The sequence below is a fragment of the Oncorhynchus kisutch genome, linkage group LG11, assembly GCF_002021735.2.
Source record: "Oncorhynchus kisutch isolate 150728-3 linkage group LG11, Okis_V2, whole genome shotgun sequence".
Taxonomy (NCBI): domain Eukaryota; kingdom Metazoa; phylum Chordata; class Actinopteri; order Salmoniformes; family Salmonidae; genus Oncorhynchus; species Oncorhynchus kisutch.
The window spans coordinates 21,044,367-21,066,908 of NC_034184.2; the positions used below are offsets into that span (position 1 = coordinate 21,044,367).

The following is a 22,542-nucleotide window of genomic DNA, read 5'->3' on the forward strand; positions in this document are numbered from 1 at the left end:
ATTTCTTCAAACAATCATCTTCATTTAATATTAATTCATTTTTGCACTAATGAGGCTTGTCGACCCCCCACCCTTGAGTGCTGGACCGAGTAACCTAACCTTTACACAAATGCAGAATACTATATATAGCTGACACTAACAAAACTCAGCTAACAACACTCAGTTATGGTTGGTTCAACCCCCCTCATGCAGATTGGGGCAGCATAAGCCACTCTGGGTTCATCCTGTCATTATCTGCACTTGGGTTGTTGTTTTAACCCCACCCTGGCTTAGTTTCCCAGATGCAAGGATGATTTTGAGACAATGACGGATTGTTCCACTCCTAAGCTATCTCTAGTAAAACACATTATTGTCTCTGTAATGCAGTCTTTAACCCATTTGTCAGCTCAAGCCATCTCCAGTGACCATACGCCCTGATTAGCTGCAGGGAACTAGAGTGGAGCCCATGAAAACAAAGACACTAACAGGGCAGAAATATCCTCATATTTGTTAAGTATTAATTGCTAACTATTAATATTAAACAAATCAGTTAAATATGTAATTTTTCTATCACATTCCCCCATTTTGAGAATTCTCTCAACTTAAAAGTACAATTACAAGGTTTAAAAAGACATTTATTCCATTTAGTGCCTAATGAACATAACCCAGGACAAGCATCATGATCCCACTATATATAAGGCATCACCTATGGACTCTATGTACCATTAGCATAAACCTGCTATAGTTCCTGAGTGTTATCCTTAAACATTTCAATTTGGTAATGGATAGAAATCAAATAGATTAAGCTCAGTTTCACTCTCAGGATCAGAGTTTACCCCTCCTTTTACCAAAGCATGCTGAGAATAGTCTCAACATAGTACACAACTTATTTACCCATGTCATCATTAGCATAACAACAATCAAAACAATCAATCCATAATACATTAATTGCTCCACTCATATAGTTAACATCAGTTTTAAAAATAATTTAGTTTCCAAATCATAATTCAAAACCCAGTTAATTATACAACCAAAATGTTGAATGACATTGCTCAGTGATTCACATTGGTTCTATCACTCAAAATGAAAACCCTCAATTTAACATACATCAACACTGGCAGAATGTACATCCATATTAACATACAATATTTTCACCTAATAATTAACCCAATTAACTCTCTCGTCGGGGTTATAATTACAGATCAGTATCTCAATGAATTCTTACCCTAAATAATGATACATTTAGCACCGTAGACCTCCCCCATCAACCTGATACCCCAAATAACAATTTCAGATAAGTTTAAATCAATTATGGGCACAGTTGACCAACCCCTCCTTTCTCCGGCACTCAATCTTCTGGCATTTCTTAATTTTCCTTCTTCAGGTAGCTTCACAGTTCAAAGTGTATGGACCATGATAAAATGTCTCCCCTGAACCCCACCACAACTCCTATTATGCCTTGTTCATTTGCCAACCAGTATACCAGCAATATGAGAGAACTAGATGCTGTCCACCGGTTGCTGGCTCAGACTCAGGTCTCTCGATAGAAGTGGTGCAGGACATGGCCGTAGTGAATGCCATTTCTTCAGCCGGTTAGAGGGGGTTTTGAGGTCACCCCCTGTTTGGTCAAATTATCCCTTTCGTGCATTTAGATACCATTTCCACCTTAACCTCGAAAGGACAAATCAGAACAATAATTCAGTTCAGTTCATTTCTGATCCAGGAAATCCAGACAAGCATTGACTATATGACAAATTATTACTTCTACAAATATTCTTAATGCAAATTTCTAAAACAAATGTTGAAGGAAATAACAACACATTCTGTTGAAACATCTTTTGCCAAATTAGCTTATACTCCCCTTATCACACTGTCAACCTCATCGCAGACATAGGATCAGGAAATTATCCCAAACATCCAGCAGACCCAATCTGGTGGGATTTATCAAAACAAAACAAAACAAACAAGGGAAAAATACACTCCTTCATACATCACTCAATATATACCTACATATCACTCAAGGTGTGTAAACTTCAACCCCCCCCCCCAAAAAAAAGGTAATTCCCCCATTTTGACACATAATTCACAATATTAGGCTGGGTTTCTGTACAGCACTTTGAGATATCAGCTGATGTACGAAGGGCTATATAAATACATTTGATTTGACTGTGTAAAAACAACAACACTTTCTATTAGTTATAAAACTTCTCCGTAATTATCAGCATTACAAATGACCTTCAAATCATCATCCAATGTCTCTCAGCTTTCCAGCGAGTATGATCAAATCACACTAGAAAGTCAGGACAGAGGTCAGACGTCATTCAAACCCTTCAAATTAGTGTTTCTTACTAAACTCAGCAAAAAAAGAAACGCCCTCTCACTGTCAAGTGCATTTATTTTTTTGCAAACTTAGCATAACGAGATTCAACAACGGAGACATAAACTGAACAAGTTCCACAAACATGTGACTAATGGCATAGTGTGTCCCTGAACAAAGAGGGGTCAAAATAAAAAATAACAGTCAGAAACTGGTGTGTCCAGCAGCTGCATTAAGTACTGCAGTGCATCTCCTCCTTGTGGACTGCACCAGATTTGCCAGTTCTTGCTGTGAGGTGTTACCCCACTCTTCCACCAAGGCACCTGCAAGTTCCCGGACATTTCTGGGGGGAATGGCCCTAGCCCTCACCCTCCAATCCAACAGGTCCCAGATGTGCTCAATGGGTTTGAGATCCGGGTTCTTCGCTGGCCATGACAGAACACTGACATTCCTGTCTTACAGGAAATCATGCACAGAACAAGCAGTATGGCTGGTGGCATTGTCATGCTGGAGGGTCATGTCAGGATGAGCCTGCGGGAAGGGTACCACATGAGGGGGGAGGATGTCTTCCCTGTAACGCACAGAGTTGAGATTGCCTGCAATGACAACAAGCTCAGTCCGATGATGCTGTGACACACCGACCCAGACCATGACGAACCCTCCACCTCCAAATCGATCCCACTCCAGAGTACAGGCCACGGTGTAACGCTCATTCCTTTGACGATAAACGCAAATCCGACCATCACCCCTGGTGAGACAAAACCGCGACTCGTCAGAGAAGAGCACTTTTTGCCAGTCCTGTCTGGTCCAGTGACGGTGGGTTTGTGTCCATAAGCGACGTTGTTGCCGGTGATGTCTGGTGAAGACCTGCCTTACAACAGGCCTACAAGCCTTCATTCCAGCCTCTCTCAGCCTATTGCGGACAGTCTGAGCACCGATGGAGGGATTGTGAGTTCCTGGTGTAACTCGGGCAGTTGTTGTCCTCTACCTGTCACGCAGGTGTGATGTTCAGGTGCACCGATCCTGTGCAGGTGTTGTTACAGGTGGTCTGCCACTGCGAGGACGATCAGCTGTCCATCCTGTCTCCCTGTAGCGCTGTCTTAGGCATCCCACAGTACAGATATTGCAATTTATTGCCCTGGCCACATTTGCAGTCCTCATGTCTCCTTGCAGCATGCCTAAGGCACGTTCACGCAGATCAGCAGGAACCATGGGCATCTTTCTTTTGGTGTAGAAAGACCTCTTTAGTGTCCTAAGTTTTCATAACAGTGACCTTAATTGCCTACCGTCTGTAAGCTGTTTGTCTCTTAACCACCGTTCCACAGGTGCATGTTTGTTAATTGTTTATGGTTCATTGAACAAGCATGGGAAACGATGTTTAAACCCTTTGCAATTAAGATCTGTGAAGTTATTTGGATTTTTACGATTTATCTTTGAAAGACAGGGTCCTGAAAAATGGACATTTTATATTAGTTTATATTAGACCAATTAATTAAAAACTGTAAAATATTTCATACATTTTGTATCCCAGGTTTACAGTAAGTTTCCTCAGTACATTTTTTATCAAAATAATTCAGGTGGTCAATTAAAACTCAGTTTTTTTCTGAAAATTCAATGTGTGTGTGTGACCGTTTAAATTACCTTGGCACTAACCCATATTCATAACCAGTAAGTTGTATGTACGTACTGGTGTATGTGTGTGTGTGGTAAGCCATATGGCAAAATCAAACAAAAAAGGCCAGGCCTTATTTATTTTGGTAACTCCTCTTTACCTCCGAATCCAGATACCGTTATACCTATAAAACTGCTAAATTTCACTAACCCCTCTCCCAAGACCATAGCCTCAGGAAACATTTCATAGAGAGAGAATATTACTACCCCCATTCTCCTGGAAGAGGAATGTCAATTTCTTTAGCATTCAGTATAATAATATCATAATCAGCAACCCAAAGGTTTTAACTGCAAACAAAACATGATCATGAAAATCAATCATTTGAATGTACCCCAACATTTATGTGCGCTTAATTTAGCGTGTGCTACCCTTAGACATGGCAACATGTATCTCTCCACTGAGTCTAACAATTCACTCCCATATCGTATTATATGACTGGTCTCTCTTTTCAATAACCATGGCAAATTATCATGATATTGTTATTGATATTGATATTGTCACCTTAGATTGTTCCTGTTAACCTTTATTTAACTAGGCAGGTCAGTTAAGAACAAATTCTTGTTTATAATGACGGCCTACCGGGCCAAACCTCGTCGACGCTGGGCCACTGTGAGCCGCCCTATGGGACTCTCAATCACGGCCGGATGTGATACAGCCTGGATTCGAACCAGGGACAACAGTGATCCCTCTTGCACTGAGATGCAGTGCTTTAAGCCGCTACGCAACTCGGGAGCCCTAATACAGTGTTTCATTATGTGGAATCAACACTGTCTAAAATCAACAAACCCATAACCCATTTCCGGCAATATAAACATTGCAACCTGTTGCCTTAATTTAGTAAAAATATAAACCTGTTGTTGAACAAATGTAGAACCTTCAAAAAGTTGGTCCTCTTCTATCAGCTTAATAGTCAATACTTATTTCAATCTACTTTAATTACTGGACACTGCCACGTAATCAAAACAGATTACAATTTTAGAATACATTAACTTCTTGCTCAAATTCACTGGTGTTACCTAACTATAAAACCAAGCAACAATAATCAGAAACTGTCACATAAATATATATATATCTACTAATATTAAACAAATCAGGTAAATATGTAATTTTTCTATCACAACACCCACTCACATACAAGCTGCTACTACTCTGTTTATCTTATTTCCTGTTGCCTAGTAACCTTATCCCTATACATACTGCATCTACCTCCATCCCTCCAGTATCCCTGCATATTGTAAATATGGTATTGGAACTTACCCTGTATATAGTATGCTTACTTACTTATTGTGTTCTTCATATTACTTCTTATTTCTCGTGTTTTTTTCTACTATTACATTGTTATTGGTTATTGCATTGTTGGGTTTTGAGTTTGCTAGAAAGGCATTTCACTGTACTTGTGCATGTGACATTAAAACTTGAAAACTAAGTAGCCTGATTTCAGATGTGTCCATGTAAACAGGATTATTAGGGAAATCGTTATTCTTGTAAAGTATGTAAATGTTTTAATCAAACTATTATAATAATTATATTGTGTGCAATATTGTGTGCATGCAACCGTACTCAGTGACTCAAATCTTTGTGTTGCCCAATGATTGTCATGTCTGGGCTGACTACTGTTGGCATTGCCATGCAATAGTATATCAAAAGCTCCTGGCTCCTGCCAAAAATCCATTCTTCCCGGGAATTAAAGACAGTTTCACACTGTCTTGAGAACATGTTGCAATTTAAGCAGTAGTAGTTTTATGGGAGTGACAACTTATTTTTTGTAAACAAAAGGAACTGAAAAGTAAAAAAACAAACAAGAGGGAAGGCAAACGATGAATCCTAAAGGCCTACTCCATATAATCTCTTACGTCATTCACTACCTAACACATTCACAATGGAATTTATTTCACTTTTGATCTGATTTACAGTACCAGTAAAACGTTTAGACACACCTACTCATTCCAAGGTTTTTCTTTATTTTTACTATTTTCTACATGTTAAATATATTTTATATTTGAGATTCTTCAAAGTTGCCACCCTTTGCCTTGATGACAGTTTTGCACACTCTGGGAATTCTCTCAACCAGCTTCATGAAGTAGTCACCTGGAATGCATTTCAATTAACAGGTGTGCCTGTTAAAAGTTCATTTGTGGAATTTCTTTCCTGAATGCGTTTGAGCAAATCCGTTGTGTTGTGACAACGTAGGGGTGGTAAACAGAAGATAGCCCTATTTGGAAAAAGACCAAGTCCATATTATGGCAAGAACAGCTCAAATAAGTAAAGAGAAATGACAGTCAATCCTTACTTTAAGACATAAAGTAAACTTTGAAAGTTTATTCAAGTGCAATCGCAAAAACAATCAAGCGCTATGATGAAACTGGCTCTCATGAGGACCACAACAGGAAAGGAAGACCCAGAGTTACCTCTGCTGCAGAGGATAAGTTCATTATAATTAACTGCACCTCAGATTGCAGCCCAAATAAATGCTTCACAAAGTTCAAGTAACAGAACATCTGAACATCAACTGTTCAGAGGAGACTGCACGAATCAGGCCTTCATGGTCGAATTGCTGCCAAGAAACCGCTACCAAAAGACACCAATAAAAATAAGAGACTTGCTTGGGCCAAGAAACACGAGCAATGAACATTAGACTGGTGGAAATCTGTCCTTTGGTCTGATGAGTCCAAATTTGAGATGTTTGGTTCCAATCGCCGTGTCTTTGTGAGACACAGAGATGGTGAACAAATGATCTCTGCATGTGTGTTTCCCACCGTGAAGCAAGGAGGAGGAGGTGTGATGGTGCTTTGTTGGTGACACTGTTATGGATTTATTTAGAATTCGAGGCACACTTAACCAGCATGGCTACCACAGCATTCCAAGAGTGGGACTATCATTTGTTTTTCAACAGGACAATGACACACCTCCAGGCTGTGTAAGGGCTATTTAACCAAGAAGGAGAGTGATAAGTGCTGTATCAGATTACCTAGCCCCCACAATCATCCGACCTCAACTCAATTGAGATGGTTTGGGATGAGTTGGACCGCAGAGTGAAGGAAAAGCAGCCAACAAGGGCTCAGCATATGTGGGAACTCTTTCAAGACTGTTGGAAAAGCATTCCAGGTGAAGCTGGTTGAGAGAATGCCAAGAGTGTACAAAGCTGTCATCAAGGCAAACGGCTGCTACTTTGAAGAATCTAAATTATGTATAAAAACTCTTGTATAACACTTTTTTGGTTACTACATGATTCCATATGTGTTATTTCATAGTTGTGACATCTTCACTATTATTCTACAATGTAGAAAACAGTACAAATAAAGAAAAACCCCTGAATGAGTAGGTATGTCCAAACTTTTGACTGGTACTGCACTTCAAAGTGATGGGCTGATGATTAAAATCTATATATATATTTTTAAAAAAAAATCTATATATTTTTTTACATCTAATTATGATACTAAAACACTGAGTGCAGACGGATTAACAACATAATTTTGCCCTACTGCTATTGCCTGACAACAACACTATCATTGCTAGTTGACTGCTAGTGAATAATAACTCTCTGCCAAATTGGTCTTCTGATGGGAGAAAGTCAGAAACTTCAGTGTAGCGTAGCAATAGTATGTCGAGAGGTAGTCAAACCCACAAGACTTTCTCCCCTGCTTGCTTGTTAGTAAATGCACACATTTTTAACCAGCACCTTGGTGGACACTTTGATTGCTCTAGTTCACATTGCTCCTTCAAATCAAACTTAGAATTGAAGAACACATACAAAGCAGCATGCATTTGGATAATGCAGCAGTTTTACAATAGGAATGGAGGGTGTAGGGTGCACAGTCAATTCTCAAAAACAATTATAATTTGAACATATCAGGAACACATGACAAACAAATCCAAATTGTTGAACCAATCAACAAAAAGATCATCCTATGGCAGAATGACCGTAAGATGAAAACATGACCTAATAAGGTTTTGTGTTAGAACCACTCTGTTAGGAGTACTGTAAGAACCACACATTATTTATTTTAATTTTATTTCACCTTTATTTAACCAGGTAGGCAAGTTGAGAACAAGTTCTCATTTACAATTGCGACCAAACCAAGATAAAGCAAAGCAGTTTGACACATACAACAACACAGAGTTACACATGGAGTAAAACAAACATACAGTAAATAATACAGTAGAAAAATAAGTCTATATACGATGTGAGCAAATGAGGTGAGATAAGGGAGGTTAAAAAAAAAGTAAAGGCCACGGTGGTGAAGTAAATACAATATAGCAAGTAAAACACTGGAATAGTAGATTTGCAGTGGAAGAATGTGCAAAGTAAAAATAATGGGGTGCAAAGGAGCTAAATAAATAAATAAATACAGTAGGGGAAGAGGTAGTTGTTTGTGCTAAATTATAGATGGGCTATGTACAGGTGCAGTAATCTTTGAGCTGCTCTGACAGCTGGTGCTTAAAGCTAATGAGGGAGATAAGTGTTTGCAGTTTCAGAGTTTTTATGTCACGTGTCAAACTCATTCCATGAAATCCTGAGTGTCTGTGGGTTTTCGCTCCTCCCTTGGACTTGATTGATGAATTAAAATAACTAATTAGTAAGGAACTCCCCTCACCTGGCTGTCTAGGTCTTAATTAAAAGGATAAAGGAAAAAACAGCAGACACTCAGCCCTCCACGGAATGAGTTTGACCCCTACATTATGTCACCTTAGTGGATAGTGGAGCCTTGACATCTGTGTGAGGACAGAGCAGGGATGTCAGGGTCATTACTTAGGCTTATTGCATTCTCTCACTGTGGCCCTGGTGGTTGAATATAGATGTGTGAATGAGAGCAGAAATCAGCAGCCTGGACGATACTTTTCACAGTAACAGTCTTAACGAAGCCACTAAATAAACCATACTCTGTGCACTGTATGTGTTCTTGTCTGTTTATTTACAGTGTATCTCTTTATTAGTATCGTATTTCTTAAAATTATGAGGTTGAAAATCACATGAAAGTATAGATAGCCTAGTAAAAATAATCTGTTTAAATCTCATTCACAGTCCTGTGGCACAGGAGACCCAGGTTACAACCCCGTCAGCAATACATAGCTGTTCTACTGAGTAAAGATGATAGAATCAGGCACTGAATGTCTGTGAAAATCTGGATGTGGGATAATGTGTAATCTGTGATGTAACCACAGGTTTTTGATAGGGTGCATGAATAAAGAACGCTCACATTCTACAGCAAAGGTAGATTCAGGGCCGGTTCCAGGGTTAAGCAACATAAGCGGTTGCTTTGGGCCCCTGGCTGCTAGGGGGCCCACAACCCCACAACATATATATATATTTTTTTACATTTAGGAACACAGTCGGGGTGTCAACATACTATTGAGAGTAAGAATAGTATAATACACCAGGTGCAATTTTGAAATTTGGTTGTACCAGCAGTTTTTCTCTTGTTACAGTATGTCAGCCACTGACAGTCACAAAATGTTCCATCATTAGCAAGATATCTAAACTTGTAGTGATCATGGCCGAATAATGAACGGGCACACAGGGCACATGCCCAGGGGTCCTGACCTCCAGGGGGCCCCCATTGATTTTGTTAGTCAATCTCACTCTGATATATTTACTTTTTAATTTATTTTTGAGAAAAAATGTTAACCTTTATTTAACTAGGCAAGTCACTTAAGGACAAATTCTTATTTACAATGATGGCCTGCACCGGCCAAACCTGGACGACGCTGGGCCAATTGTGTGCCACCCTATGGGACTCCCAATCACAGCCGTTTGTGATACAGCCTGGATTCTAACCAGGGTGCCTGTAGTGACACCTCAAGCACTGAGATGCAGTGACTTAGACCTCTGCACCACTCGGGAGCCCCTAAATTAATATGGCATAAGTTTGAAGAATAGCAGGAAATTAGATTACATTTTTTCTCTCTGCCCCAGGGAAAAATAAGTAGAATTTCATGAAATGTTTTATAAAATTGCAAGGTTTTCTCTCAGCTACATGGAAATATGTGTAGAACTGCAGAAAACTTGCTTCAAAACTGCAAAATGTTCTCTACGCCCCATGAAAAAATGTATAGAATTATAGTAAATAAACTTTAAAACTACAAAATTTCTCTCCGCCGTCAAAATGTTTTGCCGCAAGGTGGAGGGGCCCCCCAACCAAATCTCGTTTAGGGACACCAAAAGGCTATAGCCGACCCTGGGCAGATTCCACCACGATTATATGGCAAGCTTGGCACTGCAATATGCCTACAGCTATAAAGACAACAACAGTTCATTCAATGAATGCATTGATGAACCCACTTTATGCTTAATCAAAAACATCAATCTTCTGTTGCTACTGTAGATTGACAACAGTTGTCACCACATTCTAGCAAAGTTCATAACTAATAAACACAATAAAATGAAATTTTTTATGAATCCTACATGATTTCATATTGCTGTATCAGGGACATGTATCAGTATTTATTAAAAGGGTTTGACTTGAATGTTGGCAATTTGAAGCGAGTGCTGCCAACTTATATTGAACTGCCTGAAAGATCATAGGAGAACTTATGAGGTGAGATTTATGAGATTTTGTCCTTTAATATTGGTATAATGAAACATAGGTTGGACTCAGGATATCAGGGCCCGTATCCAGAAAGCGTCTCAGCGTAGAAAATTGTAAGTGCTAAGAATAGAGACATTTTACTCCTACTATTATTGGTAAAAAAATAAAAGCTATGCATAAAGCCTCTTTAGTAATAAGAGTCCCACTTAGTCAACAGATAATTAGAAGGCCTTGTGAGCTGTCCTAACAATTTAATAAGTGTTACCAGCAGTTGCCTTAATAATAGTAAAAGGCGGCGAGTCAGTGGTTCCTGTTCCATGGACAGGCAATTGCTTTGGAGTTGAAAGAATGATTTGATATTTATATAGCCTATGATCAACCCATAAATAATTTACATTTACATGCAACAGTTGGTATCTCTTGCGCTTTTGACAATGATTTTACATGAGGCCATATTCGGATGATATGCCTAAATTCCTATAATCACTGGGCTAATAAATAATCACATATTTTTCTTTGGATTATTTTATCAACCTACATCATGCTATTTCAAGTTATCCCTTTGGAGCGCAATATCACGTTGTAAAAAAATTCCCCTAAATTGGGCATGCCTATAAATTGGGTAATTGACAGCATTTACGTGTTCAGTGATTAAGGAATGCCTAAACCTTTCAAACTTTTTCTGCAACATTATCAGCAAGTGACTTGAAGCCTACTTTGCCAAAAGAGATTTAGAGTTGTTGAACGGGAGTGATTGTGTTGATATAACGGTAATATTATCAAAATGTCGCTCTTTACAACCATATGATTCAGTGAAATATACCTATCACATTATTCAAAATATCAGAATTTATTAAAAAAGGCAAGAAAAGGCAAAATATTAGACAAGAATTAAGAGTAGGTAGAGTGATCATGTCAGGCGAAAATTATATAAAACGTTTTACCATTGAAAGATTTGATGTCAGAGCCCCACCTATTATTTTTTGCCTATTTTGCATGTAATTCTGGCATTAATTGTTTCACATATCAGTTTAGCAAACATTGGAAAAAATAATTATTGAGTTAATAAAGCAACATTCAAACTTGGTCTCTTTCTTTGAGTAAGGCGGCTCAAAAATGCATGTTTCAGCCTACAGTAGCTCAGTGCTTTCTGTGGTGGAGGGGCAGCCAGCGAAAGCACCGAGTGTAGGCATTGTAAATCTTCTCTGGTTGAGCCGTGATTGGATCAGGGTTCTGTCACTCATGGGGACACTACATCACTGCAGAATCTACAGCAGTTCAAGCCCCCCTGGGTGTATAAAACACAGTTAGAAATTGATTTGGTTAATGAAATTAATGTACTTAGTAACAAGTCAGATTTGTCTGTGGCTGGCAAAAATAAGATACTAATCTTATAATGCAAATTGGATGATGTTCACATAAAGAACGGCGAATGGTGCTTATATTAGATCAAGGACAAAGTGGATAGAAGAAGGAGAAAAAAGCACCTCTTACTTTAGCAGACTTGAAAAAAAGGTGTCAGGAAAGAAATGCTATTAATTATTTGTATGTTAGTAGGAATGAAAGAACAGAAACAAAATTGATTGTTAGACATTGTTTGTTTCTACAATGATTTATATTCCTCATCCTAATCCCCAATAACTGTAATGATATTTTTTTGAAAAATAAAAGCCATATTCCTACAATAAACTTAGTTACACTTTAAAGAGTTTTGTGAAGCAGAGCTTCAAATAGAGGAATTGGATATAACTGTAAAGAAACCAGCCTTAAATATATCGCCTGGCTGTGATCGCCTGGCTGCGATTTTATTTTGGGATGATCTAAGAGATCTACTTTTTGACACCTTCATTGAATGTATTGAGAATAATGCTCTCATGCCCACTTTGGAACATGTCATGGGAAAATCCATCATTAGTCAACTAGCAGATTATACCACTCTTTTTCTTAAGGACAAAGAACAGATCCCCCTAGTTATCAATTTAGTTAATCTCTTCTCAGATCCATCAGGTTTAAGGCTAAATATGAATAATTGTGAGCTTATGACCATACATGACCTTCCATTAATTTCATTACATAATATCCCTATAAAGTACAGTTAAATATCTGGAAATTTTTGTCACCATGGACAGTGATGAAAAGTGTGAAATGTGTGAAATGAAATCTTCATGTTCATCCAGAGAATGCCAGATTTTGATGACAAAGTACTAATTCAGAAGTTTGCCCACAAGAAGTACCATCTTCCAGCACAACTACGGTGGGTCCCTTAATATGTCTTGTATGCTGCTGCATAAGTGATGCAATATGCCAGGGAGACATCTGTACTGTTGCCAAGAAACTAACACTAAGTGCATGTTGTGTAGTAAGCTGTTAGTAGCCCGTTGTATAGTAAGCTGTTGGTAACCTGTGTCTCATCCTAAGAATGTGGTCCCTCTCCCTCTGTGTACTTAGCCTACTGTTCTGACTTAGTGGTGCCCATGTAGCCTATAGCCTGTTTTATTGAAATGTCATCATCAAATAGTTTAATACCTTTCATTGTCCGGTCATGTGCCTCATTTATTTAACCTGCTGTTCTGACTTGGTGTACAGGGAGAATACTGTAAGAACAGCCCATGTTCTGAAATCTGTCGCTGTCCATTTTAGGCAGCCTACATGCAAATAAGCATGTAGGCTACATCCGACTCAGCTCACTCATATCTTAATCGAAATGAAGGCTTGCCTCTTATCCACTCATTGTTCCCTTATTCCATAGTTTGTACATCTCATTTGTTATTTTGCTTATATAGGTCTGTCTCATTAGTATCTTATTCACCATTTTAGGCAATGGTAGAATTATGCATTTCATTGTTTCGCTTACTTTGTGTATTATAATTAGCTCATGTGCTTTTCTACACGAGGAGGGGTTACTATAAAATGTTGTTGGGTCTATAACCATGTACCATGTCTGCCAGTGACAGTCTCTTCCCATTCAAATATTTGTGTTAAACCAAAAGTTCAGTAATAGACCCATGTAATTCCAGTTGATATTGAGAGTGCTGTTTTGTTTGCGCAGTGATCTGTCTGTGAGTCGGTATATTGTCTATAAAAGTGGATCCTCGTGATTATATTTTCCTTCCTTTTTCGACCACATAATAAAATACTTCAAATGGTAGGTAAACCGCTGAGTCCGCGTATCTCTTTCTCTCTCTCTTTCTGTATGGGGACTTAAAGAATAGTAAAGTTAATGCCTCAACATCTTGTTGAATTTACCTGAACTAACATGAGAATTTCTGTCACTGTCTATTTCGAAAGTGTTGAACGAATAGGCCTTCCTCGTCACAGCTCATTTGCGTTTAATTGCTTATACTTTAAGTGTTAATCATATAAGAACAAAGATTATATAAATGTAATAATGTTTGTGTATGATTCAAAAGTCAAAACTCGTTTCGGCATTCATTATTATTGAAGGAGGATGCGGTTCTCATCGAGTTACACAAATCCACAAGGAGTCAGTAGAAACAATATTTATTTAAGCAAGATAGCTATATCAACTATGTTTTTTAAAAGGCAGTAAATGAGACTGAATGAACTATTTCGCTGTCAGATCAGACACTAAAAGCCAGGTGTAGCGGTGGTAAGGATTCACTCTATGGTGCTGAAAGGAAAGCTCTGCTGTCGGGACAGCTTTATGTAGGCCCTTATAGTTTGTGGGAACCATTTGCCACTGTTATATCACTTATCACAAAAAATGGGTTTAGTTTGCACCACCAAGATTGACATGCTAAAATCGCCCGTGTTTGATGTACTGTCACAATAAAAGTGGTTGTCTGAAGCGTTCTATAGAGTTTACAGCTGGCGATGACTCATCACTATGGCTATTACCAATAATTTGCAACTCTCTCTCTCTCTCTCTCTCTCTCTCTCTCTCTCTCTCGTTATGTTATCTCAGGTCATAAATTCCTGGAGGAGAATCTCTCCACCTGGCCATGCAGAAAGAGAGACACATAAAGAGAACAAAGGATTTCCCATGGCGAACACCTAAATCCCAAAAATGGGAATTTGATACAAAAGGTTCACTTTTGTGAAGGTGGGAATGGTCCGTGGACACTTACGGGACGGGTATGACAAGTGTGTTTCATATGGTGACCTCAGAGAGGACATCAAACACACATAACTATATCTCTGAATATGTACATTTCTCAGTTATGGGGTTTGCATCTAATTCCTGTATAAAGTGAATGAGTAAAGATGAAACTATTTGTGAAATGATGTAAGGTGATGTTAAACTTTTAATGAAAGAGAATTGTATTCCCTTTAAAGTTTATCTAAGTCATTGGCTCACCCCCGTGAGCACAGACATGATCTGGCGCCATTTCTATTGTTAAGAATAAAAACCCCTCCTGAGGAAATCCTCTTCAGAACACGCGTACCTCGGTCAGCTGAGGAGGCACAGGTTTGAGTTTAGACTAAGAAAACCCACAGCGTGAGCTGTGATTGCGAATAGTTATTGAATTCCTAACCGTACCACATAGAGCATTGGCTACACAGCTGGAAATGGTTAAACTCTGAGACTATCGATCTCTACAGAATAAGAGGAAATCTTAGATACTAATTACTAGTCTGCAGCTAGAAGTGATGTCAACCTGGGATACGAAGACCGACAACCGCCGAAACATCTATTGTATGAGAACATTTCTGAATGGTACTCTGAAGTACCCATTCTAACCACGAAATACTTTGATCTTCAGGGAAGCAGAGAGAGAGACGCTTGGATGAATTCTCCAACAGAGAGACAGAGGATTTCAACAGAGATCACGACGACACACTGAGTGTAAATATATATTGATTGTAGTTATTCCCAAATAAGTGGGCGTTCATGTGCAAAGGATTAGCATTTCAATTAATATAATTATCAACTGTGTAGTGATTCATTTTTTGGTCTTTCCCACTATTCTCAGTCCACACCCACTTCCCTTTGTCCACCAAGCCATCATATCGGCTTAGCCCACTAGGGAACCTCCCCTATCATTTCCTTGTAACCATATCTACTGTGTTGTTTGTTTATCAATTTCTGTGATTATTTAGTTACTTAGTAAATAAATAATTAAGACAATTGGTGTATGTGTCACGTTCTGACCTTAGTTCCTTTGTTTTTGTCTTTGTTTTATTATGGTCAGGGCTTGAGTTGGGGTAGGCAGTCTGTTTGTTTTTCTATGTTGGTTTTTGAGTTCGGCCTAGTATGGTTCTCAATCAGAGGCAGCTGTCAATTGTTGTCCCTGATTGAGAATCATACTTAGGTAGCCTGGGTTTCACTTTTGGTTTGTGGGTGTTTGTTTCCGTGTGAGTGTTTGGGCCACACGGTACTGTTTCGTTTTGTTCACATCGTTTATTGTTTTGTTCCAGTGTTCAGTTTGTTTATTAAAAAGACATGAACACTTACCACGCTGCACCTTGGTCCTCCTCTCTATCTCCAGACGACATCCGTTACAGTATGGATGATTCATAGTAAAGGCTGGGTTCGTGCAGAAAACCAACAATTTACGACATTTGGAATGAGACTACCGTGAGGTAAAGAATAATTAATTAGAAAACTAATTGATCAGATATTAAAATATCTGAAGAGTTATAATTAGGAAAATTATAACTTTGTAATCTGAAGATTTTTCTTGGTGCCCCAACTTCCTAGTTAATTACATTTACATGATTAGTGTAAGAGGTGTGTAGGGAAGTCAGATGCAGGAGAGCAGAACTAGGTAATAGCCGGAGCAGTTTAATTGTAAAACCAACGGCATAACAAAATAAACAAACATGGGTACCAAACCCAACGCGCACCAGTAACATGTGCACAATAAACAATAAACAATTCCACACAAATACACAACAATAAATGAGGGAAATTGAAACCAGGTGTGACCACCAGGTGAGCACCAGGTTGTAAGCACTCCTGAGATCAAGTTTGGTGAAGAAATGTGCCCCGTGCATTGACTCAATCGCCGTGGCGAAAAGAGGTAGCGGGTAACTGTACCTCACAGTTATCTGATTAAGACCTCGATAGTCAATACACGGGCGCAGACCTCCCTCCTCCTTCACAAAAAAAGAAAGGAGGTGGGGGAAGTGGAGGACCGAATGTACCCCTGACGCAGGGATTCGGAGACATATGTTTCCATAGCCACCGTCTCCGCCTGTGACAGAGGATATACGTGACTCCTGGGAAGTGCAGCGTCTACCAGGAGATTTATCGCACAATCCCCCCGTCGATGGGGTGGTAATTGAGTCGCCTTCTTTTTTGGAGAAGGCGAGAGCCAAATCGGCATATTCGGGGGGAATGCACACGGTGGAGACCTGGTCTGGACTTTCCACTGTAGTAGCACCTACAGAAACACCTAAACACCTCCCCGAGCACTCTCACGACCACCCCGTGAGAGCCCTTCGTAGCCATGAAACAGTGGGGTCATGACAAGCTAACCAGGGTAGGCCTAGGACCACGGGAAACACAGGAGAGTCAATGAGAAAGAGACTGATTCTCTCCGTGTGACCCCCCTGCGTCACCATGCCCAAAGGAGCGGTGGCCTCCCTTATCAACTCTGACCCTAATGGTTGACTATCTAAGGTGTGAACTGGGAAGGCGTAGCCACAGGAACACTGGGGATCCCTAAACTATGGGCAAATGATCTGTCAATAAAATTCCCAGCCGCGCCTGAATCGACGAGCTCCTTATGCTGGGAATGCGGAGAAAACTCAGGAAAAGTAACAAACAAAAACATGTGTGCAACAGAGGGCTCTGGGTGAGAATGGTGCCTTCTCACCTGTGGTGACGCCAGAGTGCCCTGCCTGCTGCCTCAACCCCCAGAGGAACCAACCCGGCACTGGCCAGCAGTGTGACCTCTGCGGCCACAGATGGTGCCCGAGACGGAACCTCCTCCGGTCTCCCTGAGCGCAGCACCTCCCAACTCCATGGGCATCGGAGCGGTGGTGCTCGGGGATGGAACCAACAGACCCCGATCTGGACGTCCGCGGGTAGCCAGCAGGTTATCCAGCCGAATGGACAAGTCCACCAGCTGGTCGAAGGTAATGGTGGTGTCCCTACAGGCCAACTCTCGACGGACATCCTCGTGTAAACTGCAGCAATAGTTGTTGATCAGGGCCTTGTCGTTCCATCCCGCTCCAGAGGCCAGGGTCTGAAAGACCAAAGCGAAAGCTCTGCCCTCGGGCGGGTGGTCAAAGACCGCCCAGAAACAACGGGTGAACTCTTCAAAGTGGTCCAGCACCGCATCTCCTTCCACCCACACAGTGTTGGCCAACTCCAGGGCTTGTTGTGCTGGGGGAGGCGCTGGAGGAACTCCCTGTCTCTCCCCGTGGTCCATGGTTTGGACAATGTGGTCCAGGGCGGCGCCAAGATGGTGGATCATCGCCTCTCGCTCCAGGACGCGCTCCTCGACCCCTATACAATGGGCACCTGCTCCTCCTGACTCCATATGGGTGGTGTGGAATTCTGGTGGCAGGGAAGTCAGATGCAGGAGAGCAGAACTAGGTAATAGCCGGAGTAGTTTAATTGTAAAACCAACGGCATAACGAAATAAACAAACATGGGTACAAAACCCAACGCGCACCAGTAACATGTGCACAATAAACAATAAACAATTCCACACAAAGACATGGGGGGAACAGAGGGCTTAATACACAACAATAAATTAGGGAAATTGAAACCAGGTGTGTAGGAAAACAAGACAAAACAAATGGAAAATAAAAAATGGATTGACGATGGCTAGAAGACCGGTGACGCCGACCACCGAACACCGCCCGAACAAGGAGAGGAAACGACTTCGGTGGAAGTCGTGACAATTAGTTTAATCACGTAATAATAATTGCAGAGAATTGATTTGATAAAATAAATCTTCACTTTAATGATGCCAAAGACACATCAAATCATAACTATATTTCCTTTGCGGTAACTCAAACGGTTGTGATTATCAGATGATAACCTTTTATGAGGTGAGTTTGTCTGGGCAGTGTCTTAACATCATCCTAAAATCTATTCTGAGCTGGGAGTTTTTTAATTCTTAAAACAGGTTTTAACCGAATTCCTAGGACCTTTCTGAGATTCTTTGTGGATATGGGCCCAGACCCTGTTATTTCTATTGTGACTCTAGCCAATGGGTGAAAAAACAGAAACCATGCCACTTGACCAACTGGTTTCTGCCTCACACCTGGAGTTGTAACTGTACAAATCTTTAAAATGTTATTACATCTTGTCCTTAAAAAAGAAAGAACCAGGCATAGATTTCCCACAACTCTTCTTCCTCTGAGTATCTGGTTGGAGTGTCCATGCTCACCTGATCCATCAGGAATGGACCTGACGAAGGTGGGCAGCATCTTGACAGTTGCTGTGGGGTTCGTGTCCCGACCCAGCCCATTCCCCAGTTCCCTCCTGAATCGTTTCATGATGTCCATCAGCGTCTCGTCGGAGAAACGCATGGCATACAGGTACTTATCGATCTGAAAGACACCAACACATCATCATCATTGATCATTTACAACCAGTTTCTTCAAATTAATCCAGGGAGTAATTCATTCATAATTCATAACATTAAGATGATATGATCTACTTTCTCCTTAAGAGGGGACACAATGGGCTCTCAAAAGACACTAACAGTTGCAAAACATCTACTAGCTGTCCTTTGACATACTGGATCCAGTATCACGATGAAGGCCACACCTCTAAGCCTTAATCTTGGGAGAGTGAGCTGTTCTCTCTGTTCAGGGGAATGAAGGCAGAGTTGCTGAGGACAAGCAATTCATTTTTGTCCTCTCTAATGGACATTCGTTTTTGGTCTATAAGTCCATACATAGCATTGTGTTTGGTCCCTTTGTACCGTTGAGAGGACATTCTGGGCTTTTCAATGATATCACATGTGTGGGGGTGTCACCTTGATATTTTTTTTTTCTGATACTTCAAAATGGCTACTATCACAATTACCATCACAATTAGCACGTTATGATATTTGATATTCAAATTGTTTCTAATAGGTAAATATCTCAGAACAGTGTACTATTTATAAAGAGCGAAATAAGAGCCTGTTAATGGCCCAGTGCAGTCAAAACCATGATTTTCCTGTATTTTATATTAATTTCCACACTATGAGGTTGGAATAATACTGTGAGAGCTGTTTGAAAATACATTTCAGCCTGTTTTGGTGACATCACCAGGTAGTAAATTGAATGAGAATGACTAATCGATCAGATATTAAAATATCTGAAGTTATATTATGAACCTTTTTGCTTTCTAAATCTAAATTTTCCGAGGTACCCCAATTTCCTAGTTAATTAAGTTTACATGATTAGTTTAATCACATAATAATAATTACACATAGGGAATTTATTTGATAAAATAACAGTCTTCACATTTAATGACAGTAAAGACACGGCATATTGGTGCCCCATGTGAATCATCTAAAATAGAATGAGGCATTTATTTTCATTCAGCCTATATAAAATTGAAAAGCAGAATGCATTTTACACTCAGATTATATTATACAGCAGGGGAGTTGTAGACAGGAAATATTGGTTTTGTGTGTGTTGCCATAGAAGTCCCGTTGTTTGCGTATCTGATGACGTCAGGGTGACTAATGAGTTGTAAAGTTAGTGATTACATTTCTAAGTGCTAGGAAACGATCCAGCTACTTATAGAAATTTGAGAAATAGAGCGATTGGCCAAACGTAGTGCTATTTCTGCCTCCCGCATTTCAGAAGCGGGTAGGCTCGGTCATTATTCATTTCTTGAGCGGGGATACAGGGCTAGCCGATTGAAATTGAGTAGATATTAGCTTAACTCACGATAATTATAATTCTCTCTCTGTCTCTCGCATTTCTACGCGAGTAGACCAACGGTGCATTTCTTTGTTTCACGTGCGTTCCGGTAAACATCACGAAAATCACGCAGAGAAATGGTTTGAACGTAATATGTTATAAGTAAAACCGTTTCCTTGCTGAAAGGGATCCTATGTTATGCTTGAAATCGTACAAAGTAGGATTAGCTTGCATGAGATGCTAAGCTAACAAAGGGAAAGCAGCCATTTTGTTTTTCCTGTATCACGCTGTAATTCCTCCGCCTTGCCCGACAGAAGTCTGTCCCTTTGTACTTCCATTTGATTTCGGCTTTCCGCGATCCGTGACCCCCTGGGGCTGAAGAATCGCCAGTACGTTTCTTTTAAAAATAATTATTTACGTTTAACAAGTAGTTACTTATGATATCCAGCCTGTCTCAACTGATTGGATATCGATGTCTCATTCAATTTAACTAAAAGGTAAAATTGCCAGATTTACCTTTTTCCAATGGACACTTCAAATAATATCCAAATGGATGGGTTTCTACAAATGAGACATTTTAAACTTTTCCACATTAACCTTGATACAGCAACGCTCTCAGGTTAATTAAAGTTTAATACCCAAATAGCCTATACAGGTTTGATTTATCATTAACATTGATTAAATCAGTAAAATGTGCATTTGCAAAGCTCATTCAGGACTACCCAGTACTGAATCAAGTCCCGCTTCCAGTGGGAATCCCATGTGGCTTCGGCCTTAGGGACATGTGAACCTGGTGATGAATGTACCCTAACATTTTAAACGACTGTTTACACGTATGATAATCCAGACAATCTCAATTGATTGGATATCATCGTCTCATTCAATTTAATAAGTTAAATTGTCGAAAATACCTTTTCATGTTCTTCCAATTAAATTAGACATTTTAAACTTTCCCATATTAACCTAGATTAACTAACTTCTCAGGATAATTCCATTTTAATTCCCAGTTGCCTATACAGGTATGATTAATCATTATCATTGATTAATCAAGTAAATTTGCTTTTGCAAATTCATTCACATGCAACTCCCACATTATGATACAGTACTGATGGTTCATTAACATCTATAAATAGATTCAAATTGTCTTTGCATCTTCCAAAGTATTCCAAAACCCAAAATTCTCTCAAATGTTCTAATAATGTGCAAGCTGGTTCCCACTCCCCCACTAATTAGTGAAACCTCACCCATAAAAGGATTGATCTCTGACCTCAGTAGTGATACCAACCCTAACTTTGTCATTAGCAGAAAAACAGTAGAAATCACGACAAATGCTCTCCAAAATCAACCATCGGGCACAGGCCTTGTGAAGGTTATCTCCAGTCCCTGATGTCTTGCCATCCATAATTGGCTTCGGTCCAATACCGCAGTGCACAGCTGAAGCACGGGCAGGACACAGTAGACATAAAGGGACGGGTGGAGAGCACTGGAAAATTGATGACAAATGCAGAAAAGGAAAAATTCTGCTAGCTATGGAACTACGTTTGAAAACTGAACAATTAAATGTAATTGCAAAAACTTATGACGACGATAGAGCACAAACTCTTCAAAAAAATTGTTTCCTACAGGAACAAAATCGTCTTCTACAGGAACAACTCCATTTAGCCAAAACTAAATACGACGATGTCCACACAAAACTAGATCAATCTGACGAGTTATCTACAAACAGGAGCGCTCAACTTGATAACATGCATGCAGTTTTGTTGAACATTACTCAAAGTAACACTGTTCTACTCCAAATGCTGCAGACCAAAGATGATCAGTTAATGAACACAATGACTAAGTTGGAGGACAAATCAGCAGAACTCATTGAAGTTGCTGAGCAAATTAATGATGAGAGAACTCAGGTGATGAAGATGGAAATATTGATTTCTAAGCAAGCGCAGGAAATCTCATCACTGAATCTCTCGCTCCTTACTCAAGACTTCTATCTGCAAAACATGACAGATAGGTTTGAGACCGAAAGGAGCCAGTGATACACTCACGTGCCTAAACTCACGTGCCTACCCAACCAAGCAACCGGTGCCCGGCACTCAAAGGAGTGAAGATGATAGAAGGTTTCAGACTTTGCCTCCCTCATGTGTCCCTCAGTCTTCTCCTCTTGGCCATTCAGCACTGAGTAATATGGCACCTCTTGGCCAATAAAACCAAAGCTTGGCTTCTTCTCTTGGCCTTTCGGCTCCAATTTCCCACAGGATGAATCCAAC

At 39.9% G+C, this 22,542-nt stretch overlaps 1 protein-coding gene across 1 annotated transcript in view; it reads right to left on the bottom strand.

The window, feature by feature from the left end:
- hk1 (hexokinase 1) overlaps positions 1-22,542 on the bottom strand; it is a 44,388-nt gene that overhangs the window by 17,241 nt on the left and 4,605 nt on the right. Inside the window, exon 2 of the mRNA XM_020495504.2 lies at positions 18,805-18,967. Coding sequence (XP_020351093.1) covers positions 18,805-18,967 — 163 coding nt within the window. The remainder of the gene's footprint in view (positions 1-18,804; positions 18,968-22,542) is intronic.